Here is a 24,648-nt window from a genome sequence, read left to right as displayed (position 1 = left end):
AGAGTTTCATTCTGATGTCTAAGGGATCTGGGGTTAGAAAAAATATACCAGACCATTGTTAGCCAAAATGGTATGTTGAGGGACTCCCAGCAGCTAGTATAGCACTGCGAGTTAGGTTGCTAGGGAAGCTTTTGGACTTAGCTTGGAGTCTGTTACAGTGGAAGCTCTTTTCTCTGTGTATGTCTCACTTTTATGAAAAAGTGGGACACACCCTAACTCTGTGGTATACATATAAGCTATTTAGGGCCATGCAATCCAGGGGAACCCTACCTGTTTGTAGGAGTGGCCTAGGAAAGCCACATCTGCTGTCCCTGGGATCCATGTGGCAGTTTGATGGGATATTATATATTAAGGTCTCTACTGTTGGGTGAGATGCCCTGGTTCTAAGAAAACATGAGCTTGAAAACCATTCCTCCTGCTGGGGACAAGGTTTGACTAAAATTTAACAAACCTGAGAAGGGAACCAAACAAATAAATGGGCCTGAATTCATAACTTGTTCTCTAAAGTGTAGGCTCTAAACTACTCACTACATTGTTACCCAGGACATAGGTCTAAATTTTTATAAAATACTCAGGACTAAAGAGAATCATCAATTGCTTAAATTTTTATTTCAAACCCCAAATGTGTCTCTATTAAGCTGGAAGTGGAAATAATATATGTGAAAGCCAAAATTATAAGATACAGAGCTAGGTTTTATTCAAGATATAAAATTAAATTTGATTTTCTCATGGCTTCTCAGTTGCTAGCATTTAGCAGTCCTTTACAAAGCTATGACATTAAGGTCAAGATTTTCTGAGCCACTAGCAGCTGACAAGTAAATGAATACAATAAAAATAGTAAACTCAACACAAACTTCTTCTGCATTTTATGAGGGAAATAAAGTTTGAAAAAATAAAGGATATCCATCTAATTTGTATTTACTCCAAGGCTAGGTATTTGCTGGGACACTCTATTTACCTCTACTCCCAGCTAAATCCTCTGGCCCAAAATAGCCCTCATCTTCTGGACACATCTGCACCAGGAGACTCTGGGGAGTTCTCAGCAATTTCTTGGTTTGGGTAAAGTGAATCAGCCTTTTTAGGATACCTAACTCTTTATCCAGTATAAAGACAGAATCAGATGACCAACAAAAGTCCAGCCCCAAGTCCGTTCATGTGCTTCAATCAAGTCTACTTTATGTCAGTGAAGCAGCAGAAAACATGTTTAAGTCTGTTTTATAACCCATTTTATTACCCTGAGAGCCTTTCAGACTGCTGGAAACACTATTTCCACCCGGAGGAAGTTTCTGATTGGCCCCCTGCAGCCCTGGAAGGCCACAGTGGGTACTAGAATTTTCATGTTCAAGTCATTATCATTCTCATGATTCCCCTATTCCAATACTTGTGTATATACACAGTGAAATTAGTTTCTATTATTGTCCTGATCCTAAGGCAAAAATGGATAATAAATTAGATCCAATTATCTAGAGTGTCTATATGATTGTAGTACAGTTTTATTAAATTAAAGATAGCTATTGGAATTGTTCCAGTTTCTCAGAAATTAAATGCCCAAGAAAACGACAGTGAAGAGGAACATATCTTGCATATCTAAGCAGAAGACTATACATTTTAATTTAGGCTAACATTTATTTCAAGATATAAAATTGACCCAATGTGTGATCTAGGACTTTTCCTTTGTGAGTCTCTACTCATCTATAAAACATTACAAGTATACCACATCATCTACAAATTCTGGATCCCAAAGATCATTCTCCTATGGGATTGTTCTTCAGTTATCATAAAATATTTAATTATTTTTAGGAGAATTTTGTTAAAATATATTTCATAAAAATCAGTTAATTAATTCAATGTTCAAAATTTGGCAGTTTATCAAAACAAATCTCCAATACAGAGAGATCAATAATTTTCCAAGTACATGCTGTATTTTAGGATAAAGGAGGAAATTTTTTATTTTTTGCATTGTGTCAATGCAATAATTTTTTAAAAAAAATTAAGAGCATATGGGTATTTAGACATCAAAAGAGCTGTTTGAAATACTGGATACTGTATTATTAAAGCTCACGAGCTGAGGTTTGCTGACAGGAGAAATAATCATAAAACATAACCTTTTATTTCATCAGAGGAAGTTATGCCTGCCCAAGATCTTAAGCCCAACATCCATAAAATGGTTTCACACAAGTGACATCCTATTCAAAACAGCTGTCTGCAAAGAAAATAAATGGGATTTAATCTGCCATAAAATGAATTGCACAATTTATTTTTCTTGAGGAAGTCATGCCTCTGTGACATTGGTGAGTTGTAACAGTTTTGCTTTTTTTTTTAAAAAAAAAATCATTTCCTTCTTTGCCATATTAATTCAACCATGTAGAATTTTCCTCCAGAAAAAGCAATGGAAAGCCAGATCTGCTTATCCACCATCTGACACCTTTCTGCATCTCTATAAGTATCAGTTTAAAACATGAGCTCAGGATAAATTTTTGATCCAAAGATAGACAAATTTTAAGCTGCTTTGTTTTAAGTTTGAAATATGTGGAATTGTCAAAGTCAGCCATTAACATCCTAGAAAAGACAGAATCTCATACAATTCAAACCAATAATTAAGAAGACAAGAGAACTACAAAAGAAAAAAAATGCTATTTTGAAAAATAAGATATGATTTATTATTTCTTCAAAATTAGATGCATAAAAAAACAACTTAAAACAACTTAAAAGCTACCCATAAGGCAAATTAATATTTACAATCTCTCCCAGTTATCTAACATCAGAAATTTTTTTCCATATGGACATTATAAAAACAACAGATTGATGATATACTTTATTTCATTATTTTAAATACACATAATGCTTTTTAAATGACGAAGGAAAAGAAAACAATAATAAAATTTTTAACTGTGGAGTTGACTTTAATAGTCTATGTGATATCTAACATGCAATCTAAAATATGCTAGAAAATGAAACTTAAGCTGCGTCTTTTCATTGAATTACTTCACTCTCCCATATTTTCCAGAATGCTTATGTTTATGTTCAAAAGTAGTCTCGATATAGCCTATTATGCTAACATTTTCATTTTTTGTTAAAACTAGCTATATAAAAATAAGTCAATTCACATGGCAGTTTCACCAAATGTATCTATGTGAGTTAAATATAAATCCTAAAATTAGCTAAAACTGGAAATCATTTTTGGCTCATTAAGACATATAATTACTTTCCTTTAGACTACAATAGGATATTAGCACTGAACATTTTCAGTGTTCTGGCATTATAAAGGCAAATCCATAAAACAATTCATTATGAAAAACATACATTTATAATGACTCAAGACCCTTTATCCTATCTTCAAAATGCACGCCTAGTTAAAATAAGTTTTCTCTAAAATATATGAAGAATGTAGTAGTATCATAAAAATATAAATGTGTGTATAATGCTCAGTAATATTCCTGAAAATGTAAGGAAGTTCACATTTTTACTTTAGAAGGAAAAAGGAAACCATAAAATGTTACTCTAAATATGAAGTCAATGGTAAGGCTCAACAAGGATTATTGAAGGGCTCATTATTTTGTTAGACACATTTATTGTTTTGTACTGGGGATTGAACTCAGGGTGCTTTACCCTACCCATAGTCATTTTATTTTTTAAATTTTGAGACTGGGTCTCATTAAGTTGCTGTGTGTCTCACTATGTTGCTGAGGCTGGCCTTGAATATAAAATCCTCCTGCCTCAGCCTTTATTATTGCTAGGATCACAGGTTTGTGCCACTGTGCCCAGCAATGCATTTCATTTTATGTGGACATTTATGTCATATGAGATTGGATTGTTAATTTAAAAGAATGAGGGAAAGAAACTCCCTAAGAGCTTCTCTTCTGACTCTCATTCTACTGAAGAACAGATTCTGTCACTGATGGGCAATATACATATTTTATTGATGCCAAAATAATTTTTATGAGTTGATTTTGTATTTGTAACTTCCAAAATTTTTCCTCCTGTAAAAATTATAGACTCATTTCCTTCTAAACTTGAGAGCCCCTTACTATTTTACATTTGTATTTATGACCATAGAAAACAATGCCCTCATGTTTTAGATACCCTACAACCATGAATGTAAAGTAATTGTTTCTTTGGAGCTGGTTTATTAAAACCATCCATACATTTCACAATTGTGGAACATGATCTACAAACAATATCTGAATTCAGAATAGCTTTTTTTTCAATTCTTTGGCAGATGATGCTGAATTTCTGAACAGAAAAGTATGAAGTTATATTTTATAATATTTGCTTAGTTTCTGCTAATCATTAGCATTGAGCTTGATATTGTATTTTGGTTTCAAAATACAATTATCTTCACAATCTTAAGTATGAATATTAAATCTAAACAATTCCAAGAGTGACCAACTCTCCATAAATCTGAGCCATAAAAATTGCTTGTCTCATGGTCTAGTGGAGTATCAGATGGAATACCAGCACTAAAACATTTTTGTCGACTGTCATCTCAGAATCTTTATATGCACTTTAGTGTTAGTATTTTATCATATAAAATAGAAATGCACCACCATTCTTCATCTATTTTACAACCTTTTCACACTGATGATATCTTCCAACTTTGAACAGTTGTAAAATTTGTGCTAACTGATTTGTCTGCATATGGAAACTTTCCTTAATGTACACTTGGTATAAAAAAGAAATAGAAGTTCAGGACTCATCATTATCATTTGTAAAATCATTTAAAAAAATTCTGATTATTTCAGAGATTTATAAACACTTTCAACCATGTGAAAAGCCTATGACTTTTTTATAGTAATATTGATCTTGTAGAAATTGCTTTGCTATTGCTTCATAGAAATTACATACACATCTATAGTATCTCTCTATATATAATATTGCACATATATGTAGATTTTTAACAAATATGTAAATATGCATACATTTTATATATAGAAAAAAATATATGCATATAGCTTTTTGTCTTTCTAAGCTAGGCTTACAAAAGTATTGACTGATTCAAAAATTAGTTAAAATTTTAGAAGATGTTATTTATATAACAAATAAGAAAAAGTGGCAAGGAAAAGGGCAATGTCATTTAACCCGAAATTAAACATAAAATGCTATAATATGCATCCATAGGAAAGCAAAGCAAATGTCTACAAATATGAGAAAATGTCTCATAAAATAGTAGAGAGGTCCTTTATAAACTTACAAATTCAATGTTAATTATGTATTAAACAGTATAAATAAATAAGAAAATTTATTTCTTAGGAACTTGAAGTTATGCTATTTATGCATCCATATTATCATTTAGCTTCAACCTCAATTTTTAAACACATAGTAGTTTTTTACATTTTAATTCATGTAAAAATAGACTTTGCTGAAATGAAGATTCTAATTTATCTGAGTGAATCCTGAGGCCTTGTATTGCTAAGAAGGTTCAGGATGAGGAAGAGGCTGCTGGTCCATGGACCACATTTTGAGAAGTGAGATTCTCAAGAGTCTTAAAACTTGGTGGCACTGACACCTTGGGAGGGTAGTTCAAGCCACTGGCTTTTCCCTCCAACTAGCACAGGGAAAGGAACAGATCTTTGTGAAAATCAAAATTCAAATGTTCAACTTGGTTTGCTGCTGTTGTTCTTGTTTTTGAACCCAAAAGTTTGAAACAAGCATAAATGAGTGTGCGCATGTGTGCCAGCATTTGTGTGTGTGTGTGTGTGTGCCTTGGTGTGGAGTTGAACCTCCATATGCGCATTACTGTAAGGGAAGTGTGTCAGCTACTCTCCTGTGAGGATCCTCAATTTGGACCTGCATTCATCTAAGCATACAAAGTTTAGAGAATTGTCAGGTTCAAATATGCCCTATCTCTGAGGTTAAGCCTTAGCTTATTTCACACATTTCAACAGTTTCCATGTGGATGCTGTTAAGGTTGCCTGGAATTTGGAGATAAGCCCAGGATTAGTCCTGCTTTAAAATCATCATGAAGCTGTGTTATAGGCCTCAAGTTAAGTTGTTAAATATATTTCTTAGAGCTTACTGGAAAAAAAAATAAAAAAGTCCCACAGTAACTTACTTTGGTAAACTTCAAACACCTAAAAGGGAGTGTCTGTTGAAAACTTACCTGCAGGTTTGTAGTGCATATTTTTAGAGATGGCAGGCTTATTTTTTGAGGCTAAAACAATATGTTGTTTACCAAGTTTTCTTTATGAAAAATATCCAAATTGAAAACCACTGGATGAGATATTGACTTTAAGAAGAAAAAACTTTGGGGAACTATGTCAATACTCTTAAGGCAGAATTTCAAAAATGTCACCATAATAATTCAGAATTATTGTACATATATAAAATATTTTAGTCTTTTTCTTTATTACAGAATTTTCTAATTACTAAAACACTTAGGTTTGTCAGAAAGAGGGATTCTGAATGATTATACTTGGGCTAATAGCATGACTAAACAATTGGCTTTCCTATTATGTTGTGTGTAGCTACTCTGTTGAGTTGGAGGACAGGAAATACAAGGCAGAAATATTTCATTAAGGATCATCAAAATTGTATTGCCTTTGGCAAAACAATATTGCCCAGTATCTGGCAGAGGTATAATGCAAAGGTGTTAAAATGCATGCTGAACAGAACTGGGATTGCAATGTATTTCTGAAAATAAACTCAAAGTATAACACTTTAGAAATAAATTTTTTAAAAAAGTCAAATAAACTCAAAGTGTAACACTTCAGAAATAATTTTTTTTAAAAAAACAAAAGTCAACAGAATCCTTAGATCTTCTTTTACTCTAATTTTGTCTAGGCTACTTAATCTGATTTTTAAAGAGTTGGTAAATAGAACATTATGCATTACAAAGTTGTGATTTCTGGCATTATCCAAGGGGGAATAAAGGCACAAGTAAATTATCACTTGACAGCATTGTTATATAGATATATCAGAATAAAAAAAAAGAGTAGAAAGAGTTTCTCTGTCTTAGAAACCCTGTAAATAATAGGTGCCCTAGGTTAGGTACTCCGGTGGTAGTGAAAATAATCTTGAGAATGATTCTGCTATGATCGATCTCTTTTAGGATTAGATTCTTAGAATTTTATTTTATTTCAATAATTGTAAAACATATTGGTCATTTTTTTTTACATTAAAGCAGTCCTAATTTATCCAATATATATTGAATTACCCTGATTAGTCTTCACATCTCCTTTATATTTTTGTTGTTGTTCTTTTCAGGTATACATGACAGTAGAGTGTGTTTGACATATTACACATACAAAGAGTATAATTTTATTCTAATCAAGATCCCATTCCTGGAGTTGTCCATGATGTGAGTTTCACTGATAATGTATTTATATATGAACATGGGAAAGTTATGTTTCGATTCATTTTACTCACATGTTCTTTAAATGATGTATTTCTGGAGAAAGGTAGGTAGGTAGATTGGATGAAACCAAGAAGATCTCCTCAAAAAGTATAGTGATTCTTTATAACATAGTAATAGGGGAGTATTTAGTGGTGGAAATCAATAGATGAGAGCAGTTACTCTCCTGCGCGGTGTACAATGCCCTTGGTTTTATGACAATGCTTCATTATTACTTCTCTATTAGGAGTCACTTTCTTTCTCCCCATTTTGATAAAAAGCCCAAGACTGTGAGAAGTTACTTGACCCAATGTTACATGGTGAATAGTAGGTATTGGGACTGTGATGCATGTTATTATGTTAATTCTTTGTATTTTCACAAAATTCAGAAAGCAGCAGTGATGCTCGTCACGTCCACCCAAACCCTAAGGTATACCAACTACTTTTATGAGATGAGATCTTATAATCCAAATGAAAATTAGGAAGGAGGCTCTTTCCTACTTTACATAATAAGATTGCAATGTATCATGAAAGATTATTGAAGTGTTTTTGTACCTTCTTTAAAAATTTACATTTGATTATAAAATAATACGGTCAACTTGATGGCTAGTTGGGATAAAGTATATAAATTAAAGCTTTACCAAAGCATTTAAATAGTGATTAACCTTAAAATTTTTCAATAGGAAAATAAAAAAAAAATCACCATTACTGTCCCAAATAATCCTTTTTCTGCTGTTCTTCTTCACTAATGTTAATTACATTGACAGTCTACTTACTTCCCAGGTAACATTACCTGCCAAACAATGGTTCATCTAAGTTGTTACTGTATCAAAAAGGATTGTGATCTGAGGCCACCAAAATGCAGGTGCCATACTTTCTCCTTCATGCACTTTCAATTGAAAAATCCCTCTGAGAAATACTCAGCTAAAAATGCTTTACAAACCACAATTTTGTGCTACCAAGTGTTTATTAGTGTACTGCCCCAGGTCAAAATTCTTCTGTAATAAAGAGTTCACCAAGACAAAGTTTATTATGCAGAGAATTATCCAAAGATACACTGATTTATACCTCCTGGTACCAATCATGGTGGATGATCTGCAGCCTAAGATCTTCATTCTTCTTTTCACTTTTAAAAAAAGAGTTTTAGCTTGTTCACACATTGTCTTTTTTCAGCTAATTTAGTAATGGCTGCTTTGAAAGATGTAGCTTTAAATACAAACAAACGAAGAGAATGTGCTATTTAAATTGGTATTTGAAACCTCTAAAAAATTCTGTTTGGGATACTGGCTCTTACTCTAAGCTGCACAAGGCAAAATCCTCCTTAAAACTAAGCCCGAAGGACCAGGTTGGTAGTTTACACTCTAAAATAATAATGGTAAACAACTTCATTTTTGTCATGTAAATTTGAATAGTTCTTGATAGGTAACCCTTGGAACTCTGTTAAAGATGCTTCAGTATCAACACACCAAGCAGTCCAGTTTTTACAGAGATTTTGAATAACATGAAAAATAATGCTTTATTGCAAATGAAATTTCTATAACTTTAATTAGCCCGTGTGCTTTTAAGATGTATACTCTTCTGAGGCATAAGGACAATATTCAAACAAAATATTTTTTGTCATTCTCACAGATGTAGAGTTAAGCAAACTCTTTTATTCAATGAACTATAAATAGAAAATTATACTCACAAATAGTTGAAAATCATTAGAAAGACTTCCTCTTCTCTCCTCACACAAGCCAAGAAATAGGGACATTATTGCCCCTGTTTAGACCAAATAGGATTTGTGAAGTCCTACCATTAGGAAAGTTTCTATAATTTTATTCTTAATGTTATAAATAAAATTGTATGTTATGAAAATATTAAAACTTATGTCAAGTTTTCTAACACACTTTTATACCAGATCACTTTGTTATTGTTCAGATACAATGACATGATAAAATAATTAGACTTACCAAGTGAAAATAGGTGTTTGTGTCTCTTATAATTTCTAGTACTTATGAAATAACACGACCACAGCTTGGAGAATGTGTCATACTTGGTAAATAATAGAGTAGATACACTTTTTAGAAATAGGAACAGGTTTTATAGTTCTGATTGGATATTTTGCCATTCATATGTGCTTAAAATAGTACATTTTGCAATGCTCATCCTGAAGCTGAAGGTAAAATTCAAAGCATTTTGTCAATATCTGTCTATTTTACATCAGAAATGTAAGACAAACTTTTTTTATAATTCTCCAAATGACATCAATAGCTTCTCATTGTTTCTTGCCTCATCAGCCTACATTTTCTGAAATCATAACAGAGAAAAAACTTTATAATTACCTTTCAGCTGGAATCAGAAAGTCACTATCTGCCTTTTTTAAAAAAGCCCTCAATGATTATTATGTGGGTGGTAACAATGTCAGATAAAATGTTATCAACTGCGTCTTACCTCTATCACTGAAGTCATCTACCAGAATGATTTCTGCTATGAGACTCTCAGGGGTTCGGTTAATTATACTGTGTATGGTCCGCAGGAGTGAAGTCCAACCTTCATTATGAAATGGGATGATTACGCTGGTGTTTGGCAGCCTTTCCAGGTACATCTTGTGCTTACAGCTGGAGAAGAAGGAGGAAAAAAAATGTCAAATGCAAAATTATCATATATCTTATACTGCTAATTATTCATTATGTTTTCAGATGATGATGAAAATGTGACTTTTTGTCTGATACCTTTTAACCAGTGCTTGTGCACTGTAATAGTTTCTCTCTTCATTCATGGATTTTTTAATGATCCCCTTTCACCATCTTAATAAAAACCATTATTTTACTCTCTTTGTATCAGAGGCTCAAATATGTTAGAATGTTAAAATCTTGTGTTCTTGCTAATATACCTTTTTCCTATTGTTACATAATAAAAATAAGAATAAATGATATAATTTAAAATTGTTTCGACTGAGTGCATGATTAAGTCTTACATGTGTTTCCTGAAGAGTTTTGAAAATTTAACTCATGTAATAATTAAGTTTAATTAGTTTTGACTGTGAAGTGTTTCATTAGCTGGACAGTATTTGTAGCTCTGTGGGGGAAAAATACCCACAGCCTTTCAATAGAATAAATGAAAATTTAATCCTAAGTGACCATTTACTGAACACAACCACATAGTAAGATTAAATTAAGATCCAAACTGAGACATCATTACATTTCTAATAGAAACTTTAGGAAGAAATCTCAAGTTGGTTTTTCATTGTGATACAATCTGAGAAGCCACATGGAAGGTATTTTTTTTATCCTATGCCTTTATCAGTTATTTAATCCAAAGTTTTATCATGTTTAACAATATTTACCAGCAAGTAGATATTGATGTTTTCAAAGCAAATGAAAAGAGTTAGGAAAGCTATGAAATGATACCATGATATACACATAAAATGCTATTAAAAACATGAAACACATTTTAGGAAAACTTAAATGTCAAGAAAATGTAATATATGAAAGATCTGACAGTAATTTCCAAGGGAGTTCAGTGAGACAGATGCCTTCACATATAATGCACAGATCTGGAAAAGAGTGCTAATGTAATTCAGCACACCTGGTCATAATTATATACAGCCATCCATTCTTCTGAACAATGATAAAGACCCCAAATAATTATATTTCCATATCCCAGTATTCAGGATAATTACAGCTACTGCACAGACTATCATACCTCACAATATTCTGAAAATGCAAATGGTATTTTCAAAAAAGAAAATTATCTTTAAACCTTAAGACAAGATATTGTACTTATCAATGGCTTATAAATTAAATACGATTTACATGCTGAGCCTATAAATAATCAATAGGCTCATGACTTTAAGAGCTACACAAAATCCAGTCAGAAAAAAAGGCAGACACAAAAGGATGCAAGAAAGGAAGACGGACACAAGAACACACAACCAGGCTTTTTCCTCCTGGAAGTGTTTTCAACAATGTCTGTGTTTATGAGCTCAAATTATCATCACACACGAAGTGAAGTGAAAGGTCCCTTCTGCTCACTTTTTCAATCAAGTGGCAATGGCTTATTGACAGTTTGATACAAGCCAGAATCCAAAGTGGAAAACAGGGAGCAAAAGCTAGTTCTTAACTTTAGGACATCTGCAATACAAAGGGAACAACCGAATAAAATCAGTTTAAGTTTAAAATGAAATGTAAAGTACAACTTCAGAAGACGGTGCAGAAGAGAGAGAGGACGCAGATCCAGCAGCTCCTCAGCACCAGATTTATAAAGCAGGAAGACTCCTCCTTAGTGAGGTAACAAAGGAAATTCACTAAAACATAATAAAATTGTAAAAACAACAACAACAAAAAAATCAGAGAACTACAGAAAGTCATTAACTTGAGCATACGAAATAATGCTTTAGGTCCTGCCACCTGCAGAGGAGAGTGGGGAGTAAACACAAAAGAGATGTGTGGCCAGTGAATAAAGAAATTAAAAAATAAAGAAAAAATTAACCTAGGGCAATATGTGGTTTACAGAGGAAGGCTGGTTTTAATGAATACAGCATTGGTAGGGTAAGAGTCTCAGCAGAAACAAATCCAAAGCTGGGCTGAAAGTGTTCCAGGTAGGGAACAAGTGCCACCCTGTGTGGCACGGAAAGCCCTGAATAGAATGGGAACTCATAAAGGAAGTTAGCAGCAGCCTACGAAAAATTCTCAGAGGCTGCCTAAACCAGAGACTGAAATAGGCACAAAGAACACTTTACCTGGACCAATCAGCTTCTGGATCCCAAGGGAGAAAAAGAGCATAATAGTTCCCACCCCATTACATCAGTGGTGAAGACACTTACTGCAGCCACACAAGCGCATCTGCACTCCAGGGCAGATACCTGGTAATTCACATCCATAGAAGGAAGGTTAACTCAGTGGAGGGTAAGTCCTTGCACCCTAAAAGTGAATTTTCCTGTAAGCCCCAGGGATCCAGAAATACACCAGAGATAGAAATCTGCACAACAACAGAAGCAAATACCAAATAACCATCAACAGAGTTCCAAAAGGCACCAAAGTCCAAACCCCAACAACCAGAAACTCCAATCTAGAACTCTGCCTCACTCCTGCTGCAGGATAGCACAAATCATGAGCACTCCTAGTCTATTCCACCTAATACTGGAGATTGGAAGCTGGGAGCTACTATACCTGGCTGGCAGTAAGGAGAAGGAACAGGACAGTGGCCAAAAATACAGAGCCAAAAACAAATACAAAGACTAAAAATCCATCCCTGCCAACAGATTTGATCATCAGAGCTAAAGCAAGCCCTCTTTCATGAAGATTTGCTTTTTGTTTTCTTTTTCTCTATATTCTCAGTTTTTATTTATTTATTTATTTATTTATTTATTTTGTTAAAATATTTTTTAGTTGCCAATGGATTTTTAACTTTGTTTATTTATATGTGGTGCTGAGGATAGAACCCAGGGCCTTACACATATTAGGCAAGCACTCTACCACTGAGCCACAACCCCAGCCCCATTTTTAAAATTTTTAAAATTTTAACATTTTTAAAATTGTCAAACATGATTTCATTGTAAAGTGTTATCTTTCACTTTTCTTATTATGCATAATTTTGTGTATAGGTGGGTGTGCATGTGTGATTGTGCATGCTCTCACTGCACAGATAAATTTGGATACATATATGCATATATATATACACACTATATATATATGACATATATATATATATACACACTATATATATATATATATATATATACACTATATATATATGATATATTGTATATATGTATTCATATAACTTTACTTACACATTAATTGTTTTCTTCTGCAAGTATTCATTATTTAACCTAGATTAGATTTAGATGAGGATTAGATTTAGGTGAGCATTTGAGTTGGTTCAATCTTACCTTTGCTGGTTAATTAATACCTAGGTTCTGAGCTCTCTTGTCTTCTCCTCTTCTTTCTCTTTCCCCCAGTAACAACCAAATTTTCCTGTTTTCTCCTCCTCTGATTCTTTTTCAATACTTTCGGTTAATTTATTATTCCTTTTTCTTACAGCTTATACCTGTTCCCTATTTCTTGACTCTCCTCTGATAATTTTTCAAACACTTAAAATATTCTCTTGCCTTCCCACCATATTTCAATCCTATTTAAGATACTGTAATCCCACTAAATAATCAAAATTATATAGTTTGGGGGACAGACAAGATGGCGAATTAACCACAAGTGGCTTTTCTCATAGCTCTGTGATTGAGTCAGAACTCAAATAGCAAGAAAACTACTTTTCTGAGAGGTGAGTCAAAGGAAAAACCACTCCACTGATACTCAACATTGGACAGAGAGCCTTGAAGTCAGGGAGATTTGGGGTACATCAGACAAAGCTAGGGAACAGAATTGGAGGTGAGCTCCCAATGGGAAAGTGTGGGGGGAAAGGGGACAAGGTCTGAAAAGATCTGTATCTTGGCATGGGCAAGCCCAGGTTCAAAGAGACAGTCCACCTTGGGCCAACCCAAAGACTTTTTAGCCCAATAAACTGGTACTCAAAAGTCACTGTTTGCCCCCCAGTGTAAGGAGAACTCAAGCTCAAAATTCTAATACCTCCCTGAGACAGTGGTGGAAACTCAGACCAGCAGCTTAGCCCCATGAGTTTTGAGCTAAAATCAACACATTAATCCTGAGACCTAAAGTGAGCCTAGCAAATCAGGAGACTCTCTGACATGGAGAATTTCTGGCATGGAGACCACATTGCCTGGGGGTAATACAGATCAGAAGAGCCAGAGAAAGCTGATGCCCCTCCCCGACTCCATTGAACTGTCAGCCACAAGCCTCAGGATCAGCAGCAGGGAGAAGCTGAAGAGGGCAGGGTGGAGTGACTGAGCTTAAGGCTCAGAAACAGTCCTGGAGAAGCCAAAAAAAAAAAAAATGCACAACGTCCTAGAAAAACAGAACTGCTGAAAGAAGGATTCCCTCTTCCCACAGATGATGATGTATTGCAAAGAGTAGTGGTATACAAACCTAGAAGCAGGTTGATTCATTAACACCCCCAAACTCCCCACATAATAAAACACCTGGGATAATACCAGACCAAATCCCCACCCCTGGGAGCTTCACTTGCACCAACTCATTGCATAGAACCTACAGACAATACCCAGGAAGTTAAGCTGCCAGCATCTTCCAAGTTCCTCACACCATCTGCTGAGATGGGAAGCTGAGAAACAAAAAGGCAGTTTGGCACAGACAGTGGGCAAAAACTCTCATTGACTATTTTGTTTTTGTTTTTGTTATGTTTTGATTTGTTTTTAAGTGTGTTCTGATTGACAAATGACCTTTATATATTTGTACACATACATATTTGTTTCTGCTTTTTTTCTTTAATTTTTATCATTTCTTGAAGGTAACTATTTTTTTGTTCTCTGTATTTTTTTTAAAGTAGAATTTTGATTAACATATTTTGTACTGACTTTTTACTGACTCCTTCAAAGTTCTATTTTCCTTTGTTTCTACTTTTCTCTTTTTTCTTGCCAACAGCCAAACCCTATTGCTGTCTCTCTGAATGTTGATTGTTACAGTAACTGATCATATCATTTCTGAGTATTATAACAATCAACATTGTAGATTTCATTTCGAGAGCTATTTGGTTTAATGCAGTAAATTGTTTGCATCAGTTGTTATTAGTATCAGTCTCCCCCTAAACCATGAGATACTGGAAACCTGTAGGGACACCATAATTCCACAAGATAGAAAGTCTATTGCCTCAAAACCAACTGTTAGTATGGCAGACATATGAACAACATAAAAAAAGCAAGGGAACAAATTATTTCAAACAAACAAAAATATAGCCAAAACACTGACACCACACTGGAAGACATATCAGAGAAGGAATTTAGAAAATTTATATTTAAATTGATATGGGAGGGAGCAAATACAGAAAGCAAAATATCATTTAAATAAGGAGATAGACATTCTGAAATACAACCAAGCAGAAATCCTTGAAATTAAGGAATCAATAAACCAAATAAAAAATTCATTGGAAAGTACTATCAGCAAACTAGGCCACTTGGAAGATAGTCTCAGGTATTGAAGACAAAAAATATAATCTTCAAAATTATGTTGACCATGAAGAAAAGATGATAAAGGACCATGAACAAAACTTCCAAGAAGTATGGGATAACATGAAAAGAGTAAATTAAGATTCATTGGGATGGACAAAAGCTCAGAGATATAAACCAAAGGAATGCATAATCTTTGCAATGAAATAATGTCTGAAAAATTCCCAAACTTTAAGAATGAAATATAAAATTAAATACAGAAAGCATGCAGGACCCCAAATATACAAAATTACAACAGAACCACACCAAGGCACATTATTATTAAAATGCCAAACATATAGAATAAGGATAGAATTTTAAAGACTGACAGAGAAAAGCACATTTAGAGGAAAACTAATCCAGATCTCAGCGGATTTTCCAACCCAGACCCTCAAAGATCTTGGAATAATATATATCAAACTCTGAAAGACAATGGATATTAGCCATGAATACTATACCCAGCAAAATTAAACTTCAGCATTAACAATGAAAATAAAACCTTTCATGATAAACAAAAGTTAAAATAATTTACAACAAGAAAGCCTGTTGTACTCAGCATACTCAACAAGCTATATCATGAAGAAAAAATAAAAAGTAAGAGTAAAAAAAACAAAGAGGAGGCATTACACTAGGAGAATAGCCATTCAAAAAAAAAGCTACTTCAAATTAAAAACTGAAATAATTCAAAATGACAGTAAAAAGAATCATTTCTCAATAATAACATTGAATGTAAATGACATAAACTCATCAATCAAAAGAGATAGTATAACCAATTGGATTAAAAAAAAAAGACCCAAAAATAAGATGTCTCCAAGAGACTCACCTCATAGGTAAAGACATCCAGAGACTGAAGATAAAAATATGAAAAAAAAATGTAGCATTCACATGGATCTCCCAAAAAGCATGGATTTCTATCCTTATATCTAATAAAGGGGACTTCAAGTCAAAATTAATCAGAAGGGACAAAGAAAGCCATTTCATACTGTGTAAGGAAACTATACATTAACAACGCATAGTAATCTTGAACATTTATGCCCCAAATAATGGAGCATACATATTACATACATACATATTATTATGTACACACATAATGGAGCATCAAATAGAATCTCCACAATCTCAAGAATTAAATAGATCACAACATAATAATACTTGGTGACTTCAAAAATCCTCTTTTACCAATCGATAGATATTCCAAATGAAAATTAAATAAAGAAACTATAGAGCTAAAACTACAATTAATAATTTAGACTTCACAAACATAGGTAGAATATTTCATCCATCAATGACTGAATACACTTTCTTCTTAGCAGACATGTGACTATATCTAAGGTCACAAAGTAAATCTTAGCAAACATAAAAAAAATACGGGTAATACCTTGAATTTTATCAATGAAATTGGAAATCAATAATAAAGTAAAGAATAGAAGCTACTTCAACACCCAGAGACTAAATAATACACTATTGAATGACAAATAGATAGCTAAAGAAATCAGGGATAAAAAAAAATCATTAAAGGTATATGAGAACAGAGATATAACATATCAAAATCTCTGGGACACCATGAAGGCAGTTTTAAGAGGAAAGTTCATTGCATTGAGCTCATTCATTAAAATAATTGAAAATCACCAAATAAATAGCCCCAACTTCCCATCTTAAAAGCCTAGAAAAAGAAGAACAAACAGACATCAAAGCAGCAGAAGACTGGAAACAATTAAAATGAGAGATGAAATTAAAACAAATTAAAAAAATTCAAAAAATTTATGAAACCAAAAGTTGATTCTTTAAAAAAAGGTACAAATGGATAAACCCTTAGCAAAGCTAATGAAGAAAAGGAAAGAGAAAATCAAATTACAAAAATTCATGATGAAAAAGAAAATACCATGAACACCACTGAAATACAGACAATAATCAGAAGTTAGGTTGAAAATTTATTCTACAATAAAATAGAGAATTTGAAGACATTAATAAATTTCTAGACATATGACCTATTCAAATTGAATCAAGAAAACATACAATATTTAAATAGATCAATTTCAAGCAATGAAATTGAAAATTCAATCAGAAGCCTACCAACAAAGAAAAGCCCAGGACCAGAGAGATTTCCAGCTGAGTTCTACAAGACCTTCAAAGAAGAACTTACACCAATCCTCCTCAAATTATTCCATGAAATAGAAAAGGAAGGAACCCTTCCAAACTCATTGTGTGAAGCTAGTATCACACTGATACCAAAACCAGACAAAGACACAACAAGGAAAGAAAACTTCAGACCAATATCCCTGATGAATATTGATGCAAAAATTCTCAATAAAATAGTGGCAAAACACATACAAAAACATGTTCAAAAGATAGTACACCATGATCAAATGGGGTTCACTACAGGGATGCAAGGTTGATTCAACATACAGAAATGAATAGACATAATTCACCACATCAATAGACAAAATGACATGATTTTCTCCATAGATACAGAAAAAACATTTGAAATAATTCAGCATCCATTCATACCCAAAACTAGGAAAACTTGGCCTAGTAGAAACACATATCAACATTGTAAAAGCTATATATGCAAAACCCAAGCTCAACATCATCCTAAATGGAGAAAAATTAAATTTATCCCCCCCGCCCCAAACTGGAACAAGATAGGGATTTCCTCTTTCACAACTCCTATTCAACATAGTCCTTGAAACTGAAGCAAGAGTAATTATGTCAAATAAAGAATTTAAATGTATATGAATAGGGAAAGAAGAGCTTGACCTATCTCTATTTCTAGACAACATGATTCTGTATTTGAAGATCCACCCCCCAAAAAAACTCTCCTAGAAAGCTTCTAGAACTTACAAATGAATTTGGCAAAGTAGCAGGGTTTAAAATCAACACCAGTAAATCAATTGCATTCCCATACACCAATGATGCATCAACTGAAAGAGAAATCAGGAAAATTATCCCCTTCACAATAGCCTAAAAAAAAAAAGTACTTGGGAATCAATCTAACAAAAGTAGTGAAAGAACCTATCATGAAAACTACAGAACACTAAGGAAAGAAATTGAAAAAGAGTTCAGAATTTGGAAAGATCTCTCATGTTTTTGGATAGAAAGAATTAACATTCTCAAAATGGCCATATTCCCAAAAATGTTATACAGATTTAATTCAATTTCTATTAAAATCCCAACAATATTCTTCATAGTAATAAAAAAAAAGTAATCATGAAACTCATTTGGAAAATAGAGAGGCCCAGAATAGCCAAATCAATCTTTACCAAGAAAAGTAAAGCAGGAGGTATAACAATACCAGATCCTTAAATTATATTACAGAGCTATAGTACAGACCACTTCATTAGCAAAAACAGCATGGTATTGGCACCAAAATAGAAATGAAGACCAATGGTATAGAGTAAAAGAAACAGAGACAAACAAATATAAATACAGTTATCTCATACGAGACAAAAGGGCCATAAATAAACATTGGAGAAAATATAGCCTGTTCAACAAAGGTATTAGGAAAACTGAAAATCAATAAGTAGCAAAATGAAATTAACCCTTATGTCTCATCCTGCATAAAAATTCAATTCAAAGTGGATGAAGGACCTATGCATTAGAACAGAGACTCCAAGCCTACTAAAAGAAAATGTAGGCCCAAATCTTCATCATGTTGCCTTAGGAACTGAATTCCTCAACAAGACTCCTAAAGCATAAGAAGTAAAATCAAGAATAATTAAATGGGATGGAATCAAAATATAAATCTTCACAGCATAGGAAACATTAATAATGTGAAGAGAGTGCCTACAGAATGGGAGAAAAGCTTTGCTACCTGCATCTCAGATAGAACATTAATATACAGGATACATAAAGAACTCAAAAAGTTAACACACACACAGACAGAAAAACAAAGAATTCAATCAATAAATGGGCAAAGGAATTGAACAAGCAGTTCACAGAAAAAGAAATATGATCAGTTAAAAAATATATGAAAAAATGTTCAACATCACTAGCAATTAGAGAAATGCAAATTAAAACTACCCTGATTAAAACTAGTGCAGTCAGAATGACAATTATAAAGAATAGACATAACAATAAATGTTGGCAAGGATGTGGAGGGAAAAGTACTCTCATATATTGCTGATGTGACTGGTGATTGGTGCAACAACTATGGAAAGCAGTACTGAGATTCCTTAGAAAACTTGAAATGCAACCATCACTTTATCCAGTTTTCCCATTCCTCAGCCTAAACCCAAAGAACTTAATATCAGCATACTGCAGTGACAGAGCCACTCCAATGTTTATAGCAGCTCAATTTGCAATAGCTAAGCTACAGAACCAATGTAGGTGTTCTTCAACAGATGAATGGATAAGGAAATGTGATATGATATTATATATATAATATATATTATATATATGCACACACACATATACACACACACAAATATTACTCAGCCATAAAGAAGAATGAAATTATGATATTTGCTGTAAATGGATAGAACTGAACAATATCATGCTTAGTGAAATAAGCCAATCCTAAAAAAAAACAAAGGACAAATGTTCTCTCTGATATGTGGATGCTAACCCAAAAAAAGGGATGGTAGGGAGGGAAGAACAAAAGTCTATTGGAATAGACAAAGGGGAATGAAGGGAAGAGAGTAAAAGGGGAATAGGATGGAAAGTAGAATTAATTGGACATAACTTCCCTAGCTTTGGATTTGAATTCAAGACCAATATAACACTGCATCATATAAAAGCAAAAGAATAGAAGCACAGTTAGAACAAGTTATACTCCATGTGTTTATAATGGGCCACAATACATTCTACTGTCAAGTATAACTAAAAAGAACAAATAAGATTTAAAAAATTAAAAAAACCCTTTGGTTATAAACATTAATAAAAAAGAAATTATATCAGTTTTATAATTCCTACCCCATTCAAGTTACTGTGGTTATTAATACAGTGGACAACATAGTAGATACCTGCTGTTGAATTCCTGATTTAGTTCATGGTTTTTATTGTTGGTATTATTGTTAAATCCTGACCCCACCATTCTATATGTGTGGCAATTAGTTTTAGGGATGTCAAAATAGACACTGGATATTTATCTTAAGGTTGTCCATCTTTTGCTAACATTATACTACTTCTAACTCCCTCTTCTCTAAGATGGGCTAGAAAGTGATTAGGACACTTTAAGCTCATAGGGGAGTGATCCTAGTATTGAGAGATTCATCTCAACCAAGCAACAGTGAATCTCATGTCCCACACAATCTAACCCCATCTGAGTCTTATTATTACTCCAATTCAAATAATTAAGGCAACAAAAATCCCCAGACCAGCAACAACAACAACAACAAAACCCAATGAAGAACAATTGAGAGGGACCTCAGGTCACATCCCTTGACATCTATTCATATATCAAAAAGAGTGAGAAGTCCCAGAACAAGTAAAATAATTGTACACAAAAGGACACACATAAAAAAAAAAAAAAGAGGAAGGGGAATCATTCTCAATTGAGGTGCAAGTCCAAGACTCCTGAAATCATGAGGAAACACATAAACAGATCTCTCCCCAAAATTTATGATCAGCGAACAAATGATCATACTGATATTGAAGTGAATAAAATCCTATAGAAAGGTTATTAAATAACTGATTATTAAAAAGTTCAATGAATTAAAGGAAGATCTAAGGAATGAATTTGGAGAGCAAATACAGAAGATGAAAGACCACTTCATTAAGAAAATAGAAACAGTGAAAAGAACCCATTAGAACTCCTAGAAATGAAAGACATGATCAATCAAATTAAAAATTCTCTTGAAAGCATCACTAAAAGATTAGGTTGCATAGAAGACAGAACTTTAGTCCTTGAAGAAAAGATATATGAACCAGAAGACACAAAATGCTACAATGGAGAAAAAATATAGATCATGATCAGAATGTTTAAGAACCCTGTGACAACCTCAAGAGACCAAAGTGGAGAATCATTAGGATAGAAGAAAAAAATGGAGACAGAAGCTAAAGGCATTAAGAGAATCCTCAGCAAAATAGTTATAGAAAACCTTCCCATATTGGAATTGAGATAGACATTTACATACAGGAGGCACATAAGACCCCAAATAGAACTAATCAAATGAGAATTTCTCCAAAGCATATCATAATCAATATGCCTAACATAGAAATTAAAGAAATAATATTAAAGTTTGCAAAAGACAAAAATTAAATCACAAGTAGAGGCAAACCATTAAGGCTCACTTCTGCTTTTTAAGTTCAGGTTCTAAAATCTAGGCAGCCTGGTATAAGATATTTCAAGCTTTGTAATAAAACAACTGCCATCCATGGTTACTATACTCAGCAAAACTCAGTTTCAAATTTGAAGCAGAAACAAAGACTTTGCATGAAAAAATAGACAGAAAGAATTCATGACCACCAAGCCAGAAATACAATGGACACTCAAAGATGAACTCCACAAAGGGACTCAGAAACGAATTCCAAAACTCTCAAATAGAGGAAGATCAAGGGTAATCTACTACATGAGAATCAAGACAGTATTAAATACAGCAAAAGATCAAAACAACAGGAAATCACACATATTACTACTAACACTAAATGTTAATGGTCTGAACTCCCTAATTAAGACATGGATTAGCAGAATGGGTCAGAAAAAAAAAAAGATCCAACTGTATGCTGCTGAGTACAAGAGACTCACCTTAAAAATAAAGACATGCACAGGCCAAAGGTAAAAGGGTAGAAAAAAAATATTCCATTTAAACAGACTCCAAAAACAAGCAGGACTAGCAATTATCATATCTAACAAAGCAGATTTCAAGCAAAATATTAATCAGAATAGACAGAGGGCTACTATATTCTGGTAAAGGGAACAGTCAAACAAGAAAATATAATGATAATAAATATTTATGCCCCAAATGTCAGTGCACCCAATTACATCAAAAAAGTACCCCATGACATTAAATCTCAGATAAAACCCAACACAATAATATTGGGTTATCTTCAACACACCCTTATCAATAGACAGTTCATCAAAAAATAGAATCAATAGATATTTTCAACCCAAATAATACCATAAATCTAATGGATCTGAGGGACAACTGAAAAATATTTCACCTCCAAACAACTGAATTTATCTTCTTCTCAGCAGTTCATGTACTTTTTCTAAAATACACCATATTCTAAACCACAAAGTAAATCTTAGCAAATACAACAACATTGATAAAACACCATACATTCTATCAGATAATAATAGAATAAACTAGAAATCAGCAGCAAGAAAAATAATAGAAACCGCACAAGCACATGGAGACTGAATAATAGTCTCTTCAATGAATAATGAATTGAAGAAGAAATGAGATTTCAAACAAGAAATTCTTATAAATGAACAACAACAGAAATGCAATATATCAAAATCTGAGATGGGATAACAGCAATTCTAAGAGGAAATTTTTAGCACTAAGTATCTACATAAAAAATTTAAAAATCAAATAAATTAGCTTGTACTAAACATCAAAACATTAGAAAAAAAGAACAAACTAATTCTACAATCATTAAATGACAGGAAATAATTAAGATTAGAGCTAAAATTAATGAAATTGAAAATAAAAAATACACAGATTAATTCAATGAAGAATTGGTCTTTTGAAAATATAAATAAGATTGATTAACCATTAGGCAAACTAATCAAAAGAGAGAGAGAAAACACAAATCCATAAAATTAGCGATGACAAAGTAGATATCACCACAGGCCCTTCAGAAATCCACAGGATCATTAAATCATTTTGAAAATTTATAATACAATAAAGTGCACAATCTAGAAGACATTGACAAATTTCTAGACACATCTGTCCTGCTGAAATTTAACTCAGAAATTGTAGAAAATTTAAAAAGACCAATATCAAGCAATGAAATTGAAATGGCAATAAAAACCCTTCCAAAAATAAAAAGCGCAGTACTAGATGGCTGAGTTCTACAAGATCTTTAAAGAAGAACTAATGACATAAATACTTCTTAGATTACTCCATGAAATTTTAAGAGAGGGAACACTCCCAATATATTCTATGAAGTCAATAGTTTTATCCAGGTTTTTGTGATACTGTGACCAAAGGATCTGACAAAAACAATTTTAGAGGAGAAAAAGTTCATTTTGGTGCTCATGGTTTCAGAGGTCTTAGTCCTTCTATAGTTGATTCCAAGATGAGACCAACATCATGATAGAAGAATGTGGGAGAGATAAGAAGCTCAGGACTCTGTACCAGTAGGGAGGGAAAAAGGAAGGAGGAAGGGAAGAGGAGGAAGGGTCTACTCATCCTGACAAAATATAAATCTCAAAGGCACAAACCCTGGAACCCAACTTTTCCAGCCACATTCTACTTGCCTGCAATAACCATCCAGTTAAGTCCTATCAAGAAGAGACTGATACACAGATTAGGTTGAAATACTCATAATCCAATCATTTAACATCTAAACCTTCTTGCATTGTTTCACACAGGAGATTTGTGAGGGGGCATCTCACATCCATCCCATTATGTTCCATATGTAGCACCCCAAAGCTCCAGCCCATCTCTCAAAAGTCCTCACTGTCTTAATAGTTCCAAGATTGCCAAAATCCCAAATGTAAAATCTCGTCTGATACTGAAGGCAAACTTTCAGTGTGAGCTTCGGTAAAAACCAAAAGCAAGGTACATATATCCAGTATATAAAAATACAGAGTAAGCATTTCTATTCCAAAAGGAATAAATTGGGGCATAGAAAGAAGGGATGAGACCAAAGAAAGACTGAAACCCCACTGGGCAAATAAGTCTTATAGCTCCATGTCTGGCATCGAGAACACATATAATTGTTGATGTTCTCTCCAAAAGTCTTGTGTAGCTCCAGCCCATGGTTTTTCTGGTTGTAGCCCACATGGCCTTTTTGTTGGCTCCATAAACCCCTAGCTCCAATATCCTGCATTTCTGCAGAACCAGCACAACATGGTTGCCACCAAAGTCTTCCACCATCTCAAGTAGTAGCTAAGCCTCCAGGGACCACAGCTGCAGCATCCTCTGATTGCCTGGGTGGTTGAGAATGCAGAAACAACTTCCTAGGTCCCCTGTACAATCAGGGTTTACCACTGGTCTTTTCTAAAAGGAAATTTTACTTTTCCATTGTTGAGTCAAGGACAGGTGTGGTTTTGAAAATTCCTGAGATGCTGTCAAGCTATGTTTCTTATTATAAATATGTGAATACCTAGTGTTTCTTTCATGACTGTAATGTCTTCAATAACCACACATTA

General features: G+C 33.4%; 1 protein-coding gene across 1 annotated transcript in view; it reads right to left on the bottom strand.

Moving 5' to 3' along the window:
- Galntl6 (polypeptide N-acetylgalactosaminyltransferase like 6) overlaps positions 1-24,648 on the bottom strand; it is a 1,038,819-nt gene that overhangs the window by 563,180 nt on the left and 450,991 nt on the right. The window contains exon 5 of the mRNA XM_076852362.1: positions 9,764-9,930. Coding sequence (XP_076708477.1) covers positions 9,764-9,930 — 167 coding nt within the window. The remainder of the gene's footprint in view (positions 1-9,763; positions 9,931-24,648) is intronic.

Source organism: Callospermophilus lateralis, chromosome 4, assembly GCF_048772815.1.
Source record: "Callospermophilus lateralis isolate mCalLat2 chromosome 4, mCalLat2.hap1, whole genome shotgun sequence".
In the NCBI taxonomy this organism is placed as follows: domain Eukaryota; kingdom Metazoa; phylum Chordata; class Mammalia; order Rodentia; family Sciuridae; genus Callospermophilus; species Callospermophilus lateralis.
This window is presented reverse-complemented; position numbering and strand designations above follow the sequence as displayed.